At 51.5% G+C, this 12,993-nt stretch overlaps 5 protein-coding genes across 5 annotated transcripts; 3 read left to right on the top strand and 2 right to left on the bottom strand.

Moving 5' to 3' along the window:
- Positions 1 to 1,148: 1,148 nt before the first annotated feature.
- Positions 1,149 to 2,754, top strand: COCMIDRAFT_90793 (uncharacterized protein; the record flags this gene model as incomplete). Its single annotated transcript, XM_007688085.1, has 5 exons — positions 1,149 to 1,195; positions 1,370 to 1,449; positions 1,566 to 2,276; positions 2,338 to 2,651; positions 2,704 to 2,754. The coding sequence occupies 5 exons, from the start codon at positions 1,149 to 1,151 to the stop codon at positions 2,752 to 2,754; spliced, it is 1,203 nt and encodes a 400-aa protein (XP_007686275.1).
- A 1,119-nt stretch (positions 2,755 to 3,873) lies between these two features.
- On the top strand, positions 3,874 to 4,522 carry COCMIDRAFT_3788 (uncharacterized protein; the record flags this gene model as incomplete). Its single annotated transcript, XM_007688033.1, has 2 exons — positions 3,874 to 4,059; positions 4,157 to 4,522. The coding sequence occupies 2 exons, from the start codon at positions 3,874 to 3,876 to the stop codon at positions 4,520 to 4,522; spliced, it is 552 nt and encodes a 183-aa protein (XP_007686223.1).
- A 191-nt stretch (positions 4,523 to 4,713) lies between these two features.
- COCMIDRAFT_24847 (uncharacterized protein) lies at positions 4,714 to 5,610 on the bottom strand (the record flags this gene model as incomplete). The annotated part of the gene is made up of 4 exons (XM_007688049.1): positions 4,714 to 4,850; positions 4,919 to 5,100; positions 5,164 to 5,237; positions 5,428 to 5,610. 4 exons carry the CDS (start codon positions 5,608 to 5,610, stop codon positions 4,714 to 4,716), a joined length of 576 nt encoding a protein of 191 aa, XP_007686239.1.
- Positions 5,611 to 6,405: 795 nt separating this feature from the next.
- Positions 6,406 to 8,460, top strand: COCMIDRAFT_3786 (uncharacterized protein; the record flags this gene model as incomplete). Its single annotated transcript, XM_007688032.1, has 2 exons — positions 6,406 to 6,773; positions 6,825 to 8,460. 2 exons carry the CDS (start codon positions 6,406 to 6,408, stop codon positions 8,458 to 8,460), a joined length of 2,004 nt encoding a protein of 667 aa, XP_007686222.1.
- A 2,782-nt stretch (positions 8,461 to 11,242) lies between these two features.
- Positions 11,243 to 12,138, bottom strand: COCMIDRAFT_90741 (uncharacterized protein; the record flags this gene model as incomplete). Its single annotated transcript, XM_007688084.1, has 3 exons — positions 11,243 to 11,386; positions 11,456 to 11,957; positions 12,017 to 12,138. The coding sequence occupies 3 exons, from the start codon at positions 12,136 to 12,138 to the stop codon at positions 11,243 to 11,245; spliced, it is 768 nt and encodes a 255-aa protein (XP_007686274.1).
- Between the last annotated feature and the right edge of the window lie 855 nt (positions 12,139 to 12,993).

Raw genomic sequence — 12,993 nt, 5'->3', positions numbered from 1 at the left:
GAGAGAGCAGCCATCCGCGTGTGGCATAATATGGCTCGAACACCAAGACGCAAAACTTTTTTTTTCCTCATTGCCGCCTCCGTATGCAAGCATCAAGGTCGCAATCTGTACAATACAAACATACATATCCGAACTACCTCCGTTTCCTCCAACCCTCGACCCTAGTAAAGCAATCAGCGATGAAGGCAAAAAGCGAGCTGACGCGCTAGGCGGGATCGGGGCCCAGGAGAGATTTTGCTCTAAGATTTTCTAGTGGCCCGCTTTGTTCTAGAAGACAGGTGTGGCTCTGTCGGTGGTACACATCCGGGCTTCGGGAGGATAGAGGTGTATGTAGTAATTGTCGGCACATACGTGTATGTAACAATGTGTATCGATCGAGAATGGTGACATGGTCATGGTGATGATGAGGGTCCCTGCTCTGACGAGCTGTGCAACGTGGATGAATCAGGTCGGGCAGCTGGCGAGGGTTTTCGTTGAGGGCAAAGGGCCTTTTTTTTCCTAATCTCTATCTGGGTGGGTGGAGATGGGGGGGGGCGCATCGCATAGTGTGCCGTCTCCAGGTTGCTCGACTACTGACTGCTACAGCGTCTCTGCTCGCAGTTATCCGCATCGGCGGCCAAGGTCGGCCACGCATGGATGCAGCAGCGCAGCGGTGACAGTGACAGTGCGGGAGCGGGATGCAGTTGCAGGGCAATGGGAGGCGGTAGAGGCTACTGGGCACAAGCTGCATTTGACTGAAGCCGTCTGTGGCCTGTGGCCAGAGGGCAGAGGGCCTTGAGTCGTCCGTTGCGCGTGCCACGCCACGCCGGGCCTGGGAAAAGACGGTCAGGGTACAAAACCATCGGGGGCCCGGCTGGCCTGCGCGCCACAAGCTTTCTTTCTTTCCAATTCCCAGCGGCCGCCCTGAAGAAGCCAGCTTGATTGTTGCTGTTGCTCGTCGTTGCAGACTCTCGTACGGCCTCATCCACGCCTGCACACGCACCCAAGCCCCCCCGGCTCGCCCTCGATCCCTTGTATTTTCACACTAGGCGCAACTAGGCTCGTCCCTAGAAAACAACCCTTGCCTCGACTCAACCGCCGAAACATTTCCATCTCTCCCCAACCACTTCGCTTCGCCACTCTTGCATCCACACCACTCATTCGCCAAGATGTCTGAGCCGATCCGCAATAAGAAGATGGATGCCATTACCGCTCCGTAAGTAGTTTTTGACTCGATTTTTTTTCTGCCCGACGTCGCCCGACTTGCCTCTCCTCCTCCACTATCCCTCCATCACAAACTCCAACCAGCCCCTCGCCTCGTTTCCCCCCTCCACCCCCTCCATACATCATCCACCATGGACGTCCCTCAATCTAACGTCCGCCCGACCAGCACCCCCCAAAACACGCCTGCAAATGCCGCCCCGATATCGTCGCGCGCCCAGCAGCCTGGTGTTGGCACCATCAAAGAAGGTACGTCGCGAGAAGGAAAAATCCTTGTTGTTGTTGCTGCTGCCCCTCCAACCCCGCCCTGCCCTGTTTGTCGCACGCCCTGACCGCCAATCTGACTTTTTTTTCTTGTTTCGCAGAGGACATGGAGCGCACTGCCGCTGGACTTTTTGCTGCCAACCCCGCCCTCGTCGCCATGATGCAGAACAAGCTCGGCTCGCTCGTCGGCCGCTCCAGCGGCTACATTGAGTCGCTTCCCGCCTCGGTTCGCCGCCGAGTGGCCGGCCTCAAGGGCGTCCAGAAGGAGCACTCGAAGCTCGAGGCTGAGTTCCAGGAAGAGGTGCTCCAGCTCGAGAAGAAGTACTTTGCCAAGTTCACACCTCTGTACCAGACGCGCCAGAAGATTGTCAACGGCGCCGAGGAGCCCTCAGAAGAGCACGTCAAGATTGGCGAGCAGCAGCAAGAGGACGACGAGGATGAGGACCAGCCCGAGGCTGAGCTCAACAAGGACGAGGGCAAGGACGTCAAGGGTATTCCCGAGTTCTGGCTGAGTGCCATGAAGAACCAGATCTCGCTCGCCGAGATGATCACAGACCGCGACGAGGCTGCCCTCAAGCACCTCACAGACATTCGCATGGAGTACCTCGACCGCCCCGGTTTCCGCCTCATCTTTGAGTTTGAGGACAATGACTTCTTCACCAACAAGACCATTACCAAGACCTACTACTACCAGGAGGAGAATGGCTATGGCGGTGACTTCATCTACGATCACGCCGAGGGCGACAAGATTGAGTGGAAGGCTGGCAAGGACTTGACTGTTCGTGTCGAGAGCAAGAAGCAGAGGAACAAGAGTGAGTTTTTTTCGATGATATTCTTTTCTCACACGACAAGACATTGACATGATTTTTGCAGACACCAAGCAGACGCGCGTTGTTAAGAAGACTGTGCCTACAGAGTCGTTCTTCAACTTCTTCGACCCACCCAAGCCCCCACAGGACGACGACGACGCCACCTCGGACATCGAGGAGCGTCTCGAGCTCGACTACCAGCTTGGTGAGGACATCAAGGAGAAGCTCATTCCCCGCGCCATTGACTGGTTCACCGGCGAGGCTCTTCAGTACGAGAACATTGAAGACTTTGACGAGGGCGAGTTTGAAGATGAGGACGATGAGGACGAGGATGAGCTCAGCGATGACCGCGAGGAGGAAGAGGAGTCTGACGACGAGGTAGGCATTGACAATGATTCGATATATCGGAACACCGCTAACACATTTGCAGAACGACGGCACAAAACCCAAGCAGGAGGCTGCTGAGTGCAAGCAGAGCTAAATGCATCAGCCTGCACCACATCTCAAATTACCAAGAGCGTAATCTTCCGAGTCGTTCAGGGCGGAATGTTCATCTTGGACTGCTACAGCATGGGTCCATGGCGATCTCGGCTTGCCACGACGTTTCCACGAATCTTTATATCCAACACCACTTTTCCATGACTTCTTACCTGGCGTAATACTTGCATCAAGAGAGCGCAGGGGCAATGGTTGATTGGGGTTGCCACGAACTAGCCATTTCACCAAGTATTCTAGACCTCCCACCCTTCTTACACACATCCCCTTTTATCAGGTTCACGGCCCACAACCAACGATCGCTTAGCATAAACGGCGTTGTCTAGGTGGGGTTTTGCTGCATGTATTTTCCTTGGGATTGCCAAAGGGGGCTTGATGTTTTACGATGGCAGTAGAATGGCGTAATCAGGCTCGAGTGCGTGTCATGAGTAAATGAAAAGAAAAAGTTTGAACCCCCATTGGTTGGACCATGTGATATTTGTGCGTGGGGGGGGGGGGGGTTTCATTGTGACGTATCAGAGTGAATGGGACTGTAATTGTGGACGTCGAGTTTGAACGACAAGCTGTCGGAGTTGTTTGTCAAAAAAAAAACAGTGTCGTTTGACAACTATCCTGCATGCTTGATTAATTTTTTTCTGTTGGACCACTAATTTGCAGACCAGCGGCGTTGGAGAGACACTGGCTGCATATTTCCTTACTCATTCTTTTGGGACCGTTATTGTGTGCGGTATTGAGTACGTAGCGCGGGGTAACAAGTTAGCGGCGCGGTGGGGGGAAGTGCTTACCGGGTGAAGTTCGGGAAATGGGGGGTAAGGAAAGTTCTTGGGAAAAATAATTCTGGGACGCCCCGTTGGTACAGTGATACCAGCCAACTTTTTTTCTTTCTTTCTTTACAACGCGACCGCCATATACTGAGATTTCGTAACTCGGTGTATTCCTTTGCATTGTTCGCCCTACGGAAATCATTGGCGAAAAGAAACCCCCCCAAAGAAATTCGGGGCATCGGTCTTCGCTACAGGGCGCATACAGTAAAGAGCATTCAGGGTGTGCAACTCTTGAACCCGCAACACGTCGAACCAGGAATAAAAGAAGGAAAGCAGACCAAATGGGGCGCACAAACCCCAACATTGTAATAACGGGTACACCGGGCGTAGGCAAGACGACGCACGCAGAGCAACTAGCGCAAGCAACGGGATTGAAGCATTTATCTGTGAATCAGATTGTCAAGGATGAGGGGTTCCACGAGGGCAAGGATGAGGAGACGGGGAGCTGGATTGTAGATGAGGACAAGGTACGTCCTTCCCTTCCCCTAAACCCTCCACTTTGTTTTCCACATCTCCCAGCAAAAGACGTATTGTTGCTAACCACGCCCCCTTTGCCAAAATCAGCTGCTCGACTACCTCGAATCCCTCCCTTTGCACAGCACCGGCGGCTACATCCTCGACTGGCACGCCTGCGACCTCTTTCCCGAACGCTGGATCGATCTCGTCGTCGTGCTCCGATGCGACTCGTCTATCCTGTACGACCGCCTTGCCGCGCGGGGGTATACGGGGAAGAAGCTGGAGGAGAATATGGATAGTGAGATTATGCAGGTTTTGCTCGAGGAGGCGCGCGAGGCGTATCGGGAGGAGATTGTGGTGGAGTTGAGGAGTGAGCGGGCGGGGGATGTCGAGGCGAATTTGGAGAGGTGTGAGGGGTGGGTGGAGCAGTGGAGGAGGGATAATGTTAAGGAAGGGGAGGAGGAGAAAGAGTGAAGACTGGGGGAGAAAGAAAAAATGAAAGTTTGGGGGGAGGGGAGGGGAAGGGGAAGGGAAAATAACGGGGAAGGTGTATGATACCATTGTAACGATTATGAGATTCTTTTTTTTCCTTCTTCGTGTTTCTCTATTTCTGGGGTATTGGAGGTGTAGGTGGGTGCTTGCTCCTGCTAGTGGGTGTATACAGCTCAAGCGGACTCGGTCTTACTCGCCAACCACTCCTTCAATTTCTCCAGTGCCTTTCCCCTGTGGCTAATCTTGTTCTTCTCGCTCTTGTCCATTTCCGCATACGTTTGGCCTTCGTACTCGAAGCACGAGTCCCAGCCTATATCCCACCTGTTAGCAAACCCACTAAGAGCAAGAGTAAAGGGGAAAAATAATAAAAAAACGTACCGAAAACAGTAGATCCTCGACTCTCAACCAACTTTCCATCCGTTCTCCCCTGGAACAAAATTGCTTCGTGGCCCGGTCCCTCGCAGTATCCGAATGTGCAGACTGCCTGGGCGGATTTGTCGTCGAAGCCTGCGAGGAGTTTGTGCAGGTTTAGGGGGCCGAGGGAGAGCATGAACCATTTGCTGTAATTGTAGGGTAAGAAAAAGTTTGGGAAGGGGGGTTTAGGAAGAGAGAGGGAGACGCACATGTAGGGGCCGGGAAGGTCGTTCATAGCGGGGAAGCAGAGGCAGGTGTCTTCGACTAGAACGGGGCCTTTTACCTGGATGGGGGGTGTTAGTTCTTTGAGAAGCAGCAGCAGAAGAAGAAGAAGAAGAAGAAGAAGAAAAAAAGAGGTTGAGATGGGCTGGAGTGAGATGTGTTTCTCTTGTTTCCTGCTCTTATTTGTGCACCGCTCCCATATTTGCTGTGAATCTCCAAATCAAATTGCGTGTAGTGATGGGAGAACTTACGGCTTCAGCGGCTCGTCGTGCCTTATCTCTGGTCACTTCTTCGACTGTGCCTTGGATTTCGACTAAGTCGACATTCTGGTTTCGCAGCTCAATGACACCTGAGAGGATGGCTTGGACTTCGGCGAGCTTGTTCTTGTTGCCGGTTATGAAGTTGAGGTGTCTGGGGACTGTTGTGGAGGCCATCTTGGATATTTTTTGATCTGTCAATTGGGAATGGCGTTTATCTTGTATGTTGGCAAATTTATCATAAGCTTGTCGTTTTGCTGTGCTGAATGTTAATAATCGAGCATTGAAATCGCAATGCTGTGTTTTGATATACCTTCTTCCCCCACTATTATTCCGCTGATTGTTAATCAGCGTCTTGAAAATTTCGAAATGACTACAATAGCGGAATTAGCAAACGTGCAGGTGTAAAGGGCGCAGTTGGCGTCAAGCCCCCATAGCGGTAACATTAGCCTATCTTTTGCAAAGGGCGTAATCCACCAACACTGCCACTTTGAATTTTTTTTAGCGTCACGGAGGTACGTACAATTTAAGAGGTGCGTTCCTCACACGATGTTCTGATTACAGAGTCAGTCTTGCAGATATGTTGATAAGACCGAGGGGTTCTATGATTAGCTTTCTCACTTGTACTAGTAAGCGAGCTGAACAAGGATCCCGTGCCTCAAATGTAACCGTGGCCGACAAACCATTACCCTCAGCCGCATCAATCACACCCTGCTATGTACCTGCATAAACACCTGGTGTCCTCTAAATTACCCATTTCCAGCTTAGAAAGACGTGTATAATCGCCGAAGCAAAAAGAGCCTCATGGCTTGAGGCTGAGCTTTTCACCGTCATTCCGCTTTACCCAGCGACAATCACGACACCCACAACAGCTGATCCTCATCACGGCGCATAACGGAGCTGGGCATTTTCCTCTTCCTGGCTCTCTTCACCGAAAATCACACTGTACACTGCCGCTTCGTCACCGCCAGAATGGGTTCTCTCAAGACGTTGTTTCTGGCAGTGCATGCCTCCAACGGCATAATAAGAGCATTGTTTCTGCCAGCATGCTATATCACGCTCTTCAGTCCGATCGCACTGGCTATTGCATGGTACTTTGGCTTGCTACAAACACTCGAGAATCTCATACCTGAAGACTTTTCCTGGTTCGATCTTCTACCTCAGTTCGCTATTTCGGCAGTCCTTTTCCTTTTGCCTACCAGATTCTTTTCGGCCACAGGTAACGAAGTCAAGACCAAAGATGGGAAGAGACGGATACAATCGCTGCCATACTGGATCCCAGGGTTCAGAAACCTCTGGAGTATCGCGCTTAGTGGCGAGGAGTGGTTAAAGAGCGTGAGGTAAGCGCGAATATTTCTTCGACTATAGTATATGTACTTAACCATTTGCAGAGAATCATCTACCGTCAATGTGATTGCGTACAAGGCCGCAGGAACCCAACATAACGTCCTTCTTTCAGAAACTTTACTCGCTCAAATCTACAAGAATTGGCAGAACCTGGAAACCCCGGACAACAACCTAACCGCCATTCTTCGCAACGCATTCAAGCTACCTTCAGTAATGGAAAGCCACTATCTTGAGATATTACCGGAAATCAATCAAATTGTCGAAACCGAACTGTACGGAGGACCGAGTAAGGAAAATCTTATCAAAACGTCACTGAGTCTCATATCCGAATCCCTTCCGGATCTCGCCACTTTCAATTCAAGTATTGTCGACCAGATGCAATGGGAACGCGTCTCGAACATGGAACTCACGGATGGTACATCAGAGGTCGAGTGCAATCTGTTCGCGCTTGTCAATGAGTTTTGTTGCAACGCCATTCTGCCGCCGATTGTTGGAACTCGTTTCACTGAATCCTATCAACTACTTCCTACGGACTTGGCTGCTCTCAATGAACGCTTTTGGGCACTCGCTCTCGGTTTACCACGACTTTCGCCTATTCAAGGCCTACCAGGATCAGCTTTGGCCCAAAAGAGGTTGATACAAAATTTTGCAAGTTACTTTGAGGACCTAACCAACCCACCAGTAAAGCGGGTGCCGGCTGATGATGAGAGTGTGAGCGGCGAGGAAGATACAGATGCTGATACAGTAACACCTCTAATGAAACTCAATCAAGTATTCTCCAAGCATGACCTTCCAATGGAACTTCGAGCCTCGATCGCTCTCCACATTGTACATGATATAGTCTCAGAAGTCGTACCGCTTGTTTTCTGGACGCTACTCCATGTTTACTCGTCGTCGAAAGTGCAAGAGCCGAAGAATTTGGAAAGCCTGCCACTCGAGAGGATCAAGAAAGAGACTAGAACTTGGGCCCAGGCTTTCCAACCGCCATCAATTCATCCCGCATTCCCGGCACCGCCAGAGATACGCTTTGGATCAGCCACTCAGGTCCTCACTACAGCCTTTTCACCTTATCTTCGCTCGTGTATCAACGAGGCTCGCCGTCTGTACAGCTGCTCTGTCAGTGCGTACAAGATCAAACAGACCATTACGCTGAAAGAAGAGGATTCTGTACGGACAGGCATAGAAGAGGAATGGGAGTTAGAAGCGGGGGCGTTTGTTGACATCGGCCTTTCTCAATCTATGATCAATTCATCGTCGGCATCACACCCCGATCCACAAAACTATAAGTCGGACCGCTTCCTCAATGCCCTGGTTTCATGTTCTATTGTTGCTCCGAATAACCTGTCGGAATCGTACAAGACTGCACTTCTCATCCCGTTGGTCGCTGGTATCATGCAGCTATGGAAGATTGCTCCGGCGCCAAAGAAGAGCTTCTTTGACCAAATCCAAGAAGCAGGGAATGAAGCATCAATTGGCGCAGCCGCGCTTTCCGGAGAGGAAAAGGCGGCAAGAGATGAAGCCAACAAAGCGAGGGAAAATGCAAAGAGAAAGGACGCAAAATGGGCGCTTCCGACGGCCGTTGATGGAGCAAGCATCAAGGTTCCGAAGGCTGATGTCAGGGTAAGGATCCGTAGGAGGGAAGGTTTACCTACAAGTAAGATTGTTGGGCGCATTGGCTAGCGAACCATTCTGAGACTTGAGCGAAGCGGGCTATCGCCCGTTGCCGGACTAGGAGATACCTTGTATACAATTACGCGAATAGTACGAGTTTCAAGTGTAGCAGGTGTCACCGTGTGTCAACAAACGCATGCATATTGGTGATTTTCTAGATAGCGAATGCTGACGGTCGGACCGCGATCCAGAGATACGCCATACACACGTCTAGGCACACAAGCATTGGAGCATGTCAAGTTCCGTGATCACCATCGACGATGCCAATGTCATTGAACTCGTAACCCCCAAAGAAAATCTCCACGACACGAATCAAGACGAGAAAATCAATAAACTATCTTTTGCTATCGAACCTTGGGCCAAATCAGCGACCGTACCTGTAGCCGGGTGTGTATCTGCCACATCACAATAGTCCTGTAACCTAGGCACTCGTACCCGTTTCCCCAAGTGCCCGAGGTGCGTCCACACGAAGAAAGCCACGATGCCCAAACCTCAATCTCGATCCGCAACCCTATCTACCTCCCTGTAGAGTGTCTCTGGCATCACGATGATTCCACCTTAAAAACAAGGGGGTAGTACTTACAAACCATATGGCTCCATCAATGTACATATACACATACGTACATTGTACATGAAATGCACATGTACAACTCGGCCGCTGACGTCGGCCGCACATCACCCAACCAAAGTAGCGGTGAAAACCAACAAGGGAAAGCGGGTGTAGGGCAGGGGTGTATGTTTGTGGAGGGGGGTGTGGATGCATACCTCTTTTCCTTACAAGAAAAAACCCGCCCATTTGCCGATCGACACTAGAAGGCAACCACGGCATTCCACCATCAAACCATGACCTCCACATTACTCCATTACCGGACGTCGGGCTGTGCAAAAAAGAACGAGAAACCTCCCCCCAAAACAAGCAATACCCCTGCAACAACAACGACCAAGTTACACATCCGAACCATGTCCAAGTATCTCCCCATATCTCTCTCCCTGTCTCGTTCTCTCTCCGCAAATCAAACACACACGCGCGCGCGCGCACAATCTGCCCATACTCAAGTCCAGCACCTCCCTGCCCCCCATTCCCGTTTCCCCGCGAAACAACCAAAAAAAGGCGCCCAGCATAAAAAAAACCCCCCCGGACATGGGGTAGGGGTGTGGAGGCTGCGATGCGTGTAAAAGTAACTCGACAACATGAAAAAAAAACGGGAACATAGTAGCGACGCTTAGACGCGCCGGTGAGAAACCAAGCGCGTCCCTCCTCCTCTTCCCTCCCTCCCAAAGCGTTGCGTATGCGCGCGCGCGTGAGCGCCCCGCCCATCGATCCATCCCCACCTATGGAGAACGGGCAACGATCGGAGTGTTTTTTTTCCTCTCTTGCGCACCTCGCTCGCGCAACACACGGCCTCTTTTTTTTGCGCCGCGTTCCAGAGAGTCTAGAAGCTGCGGATCGTCTTTTTTTCCCCTTTCGGGGGGGGGGGGGAGGGGGACATATGGGGAGGGTTGGCATTAGGCTTATTTACTTTATTTACTCTTTTGTTAGTATTAGCGAGAGGGGACAAGTCGGAGGTGGCCGGGGGGGGAAGGCGTTGGTCAGGTGCCGTAACGGCTGTGTACGTGTTATACTACTACTACGTTTATGAGGTAAGGTCGGGATGCCAACGGATGAGAATGGGTAAGAGAGGGAAAGAGTGAGAAAAAAAGACGCATCACGGTATATGGGCTGATGACGATGGGGGGTTTCGGATAGGGAATGAGGGGTGTTTATTGATTTTTTTTGTTTTCAGCTGTTACTACGAAGAATTGGGGAGAGGTGATAGGGTAGAGACTGGGATACAGGTACCTGGTGATATGCATGCAAGAGGTGGTTGTGAAAGATCTAGATTAAGCTTGTGTAATCCGGAGCTTCGGGGCGTGTGTGTGTGTCTCTGTGTGTGTGTGGATACGTGTCACGTGGTGGGCTGGAGGCGGTCAGGAGATGGCCTCAGTAAGGATATTCTCCCGAGGATAGTCGTCTTCACGCATGACTTGTAGGTACACGAGCTGAACGGCGGGAACCCTGAGCCGCGTAACATAAACTTTATAAGTATTCCCAAATGTCAATTCCCCATCGAGAAGCATTACAGCTTCGGTATCAGCCTTCCTAGCTCAGTGGTAGAGCGCGTCACTAGTAATGACGAGGTCGTCAGTTCAATTCTGGCGGAAGGCAGCTTTTTTGCTGGTGGCATCATGGCGCAAGTGTGGTAGTAATTGTGGCAGTTGCAGGAATCAGTTGTCATGTCATGTCCATGCATCGAAGGCGTCGGTTACAATTGATATTTTTTTTGGCTGACCGCTAGATAGCATTCACACATGAATCGCAAAAGCATAATCAGCTACTGCACTTTGTTCATTATCAGAAGATGAATAATTTTTGTACTGCGCTTCATTGATTGTGCGACTATTTGCATATTCAGGGTGCACTGGTCAGTGCTGTCGACACAGACCACACATGGCATTCGATTCAAGGCCTAGAAAAGCCATACATGCGTTCACAGCACAAATGCGACAGGATGACTAGTGCACTAAAGGTGCATGAAATTGGAACTCGTCAATGTCATTTCCATGATACTTTTCCCGCACGAACTGATAACACCAGATGCGGATCGTACCCCATGCACGCCATCACTGCCGCGGACTCGCATGAAGGGTCATGTTTATCTTTTATTTGTAAACACAAACACCTTTGGAATGCCGATATCATGCCGCAGAAAGTTGAAAAGACCCAGAACCCCTTGGCTATCCATTGATACCCTTAAACCTGATCAAGGACAGTCTCCTTGAACTCACGCTCAACCTTCTGGCCAGAGTCGTCCTGGCTCGACTCGCCGTGGAGACCAAGGAGAGCACCAAGGTCGAACTTGGGTGCCTTGAGGAGCTTGACCTTTCGGACGTGGACCTGTATCTTGTGTTAGCGTTTTTATTTTTCTTTTTGCCATAGCATGTGGCAGTCTTAGCAAACACGTACGTTCTGGAGGGGGTAGATGCCCTGGGTGGCCTTCTCAATCTCGCGACCAATGACCTCGGGGATGAGCTTCTGGGTGAGCTGAGCGAGGGTGCATGCGCTGGCGTCGCGGGTCATGATCTCCATCATCTTCTTGCGGATAGCCCTGATCTGCGACGATTGAGCGTATGTGGTCTTCTTGACCTGGTTTGGTCGTCGCTTGGTGAAGGCAATGCAGAAGAGGCGGATGAGGTAGTCATCGGTGGTCTTGACAACGACGTTGGCCTCGATGAGAGATTGCCACTTGCGGACGAGGGAGCGGAGCTTGTCGGAGGTGAAGTCGAGGCCGTGGAAGTTGGTCAGGCAGTTCTTGCCCTGGACCTCGTCGACGCGAAGCTTGACCTTGCGGAAGGCGTGGTCCTCATCCTTCTGGAGATCGGCGAGCGAGACCTCGAATATCCGGCCCTTGAGAGCGTCGTTTGCGTTCTTGAGACCGGTGGTACGGTTGACGAGGGTCTTTCCAACACTGCGAAGAACGTAGAGTAAGCATTGAATCCCCGTGTGTGTGGCAGCGGGAAGTCTTACTCTCGGACCGCGAAAGTTCCTGGGGCCTTGATGTTGTACCAGTCCTTCTTAGCGAAGGTGTCGGTCTTCTTCTTGAGACCCTTCTTTCCCTTTGAAAGACGCTTGTTCTTGCCGACAGCCATGATTGCGAGTCTTGTTGTCGGGCGTCGAGATGTGGTGGGTTGTCGTCGTCGATGTCGAAGAGCGAGAATCCAACGCCAATGTGGTGTTGAAAATCTAAGCGAGACCAGTAGCGCATCACGTGCGCCAAGACCACACAAGGCCACGGCGATCCGCAGATGCACCACTCTGATTGCAATGCAAAGCGCCTGGCTGGACAGCGACCTGGCGGATTAATGTATGGGAGCTATGGAGCAAGTTCTGGTAGGCGGAAGAAGCCAGCATCTTGTCGCTTTTGTATTTGTTCTGGAGGGTTTAGGTGCTGCGCGACGTTTTGCTATCTATAGGCTGGACATGCACGAATTGATCTCATCACTGAGGCATGAGTAACATAGGTGTTGAACATCCGTGGCGTGCAGCCCATTTGTCCTCTGATAAGGTGCGATGCGCGTGTGCAGTGGAGGAGCGGAGGAGCCAGTCCAGGCCTCAGCATGTGGCGAGGGCGGGGGGGGGGGCGATGGAATCACCAGCACAACTTCACTCACGGAACAACATGTGAAAAGGTCGGTAATGGGATAATGCGTTGGTATTGTCATGTTATTACATCTAGTATACTTCTAATATGGGAGTGGGCTTGGTACGGGCTGGAAAACGCCTCACGTGCCTGGCCCCTCAACCTAAGGGAGCTGTGCTCATGCGCCTCCTTTAGCATCGTACCGACTCGAACACGTGCACTGCGGTGATATGACCAAAAGCAACAGCCCGGTGGCTGTGCGTGTAGTCATCAGACACCTGGACAGGCCGCTTCCTTCCACCCCACGTAACGTGCCGCCACGCACCTCCACGTCGCACAAGGCTGACAGTCTGACTTGACCTGC

The sequence above is a fragment of the Bipolaris oryzae genome, assembly GCF_000523455.1.
Source record: "Bipolaris oryzae ATCC 44560 unplaced genomic scaffold scaffold_37, whole genome shotgun sequence".
In the NCBI taxonomy this organism is placed as follows: domain Eukaryota; kingdom Fungi; phylum Ascomycota; class Dothideomycetes; order Pleosporales; family Pleosporaceae; genus Bipolaris; species Bipolaris oryzae.
Note: the sequence above shows the minus strand (reverse complement) of the source record. Positions and strands in the feature narration are given on the sequence as shown.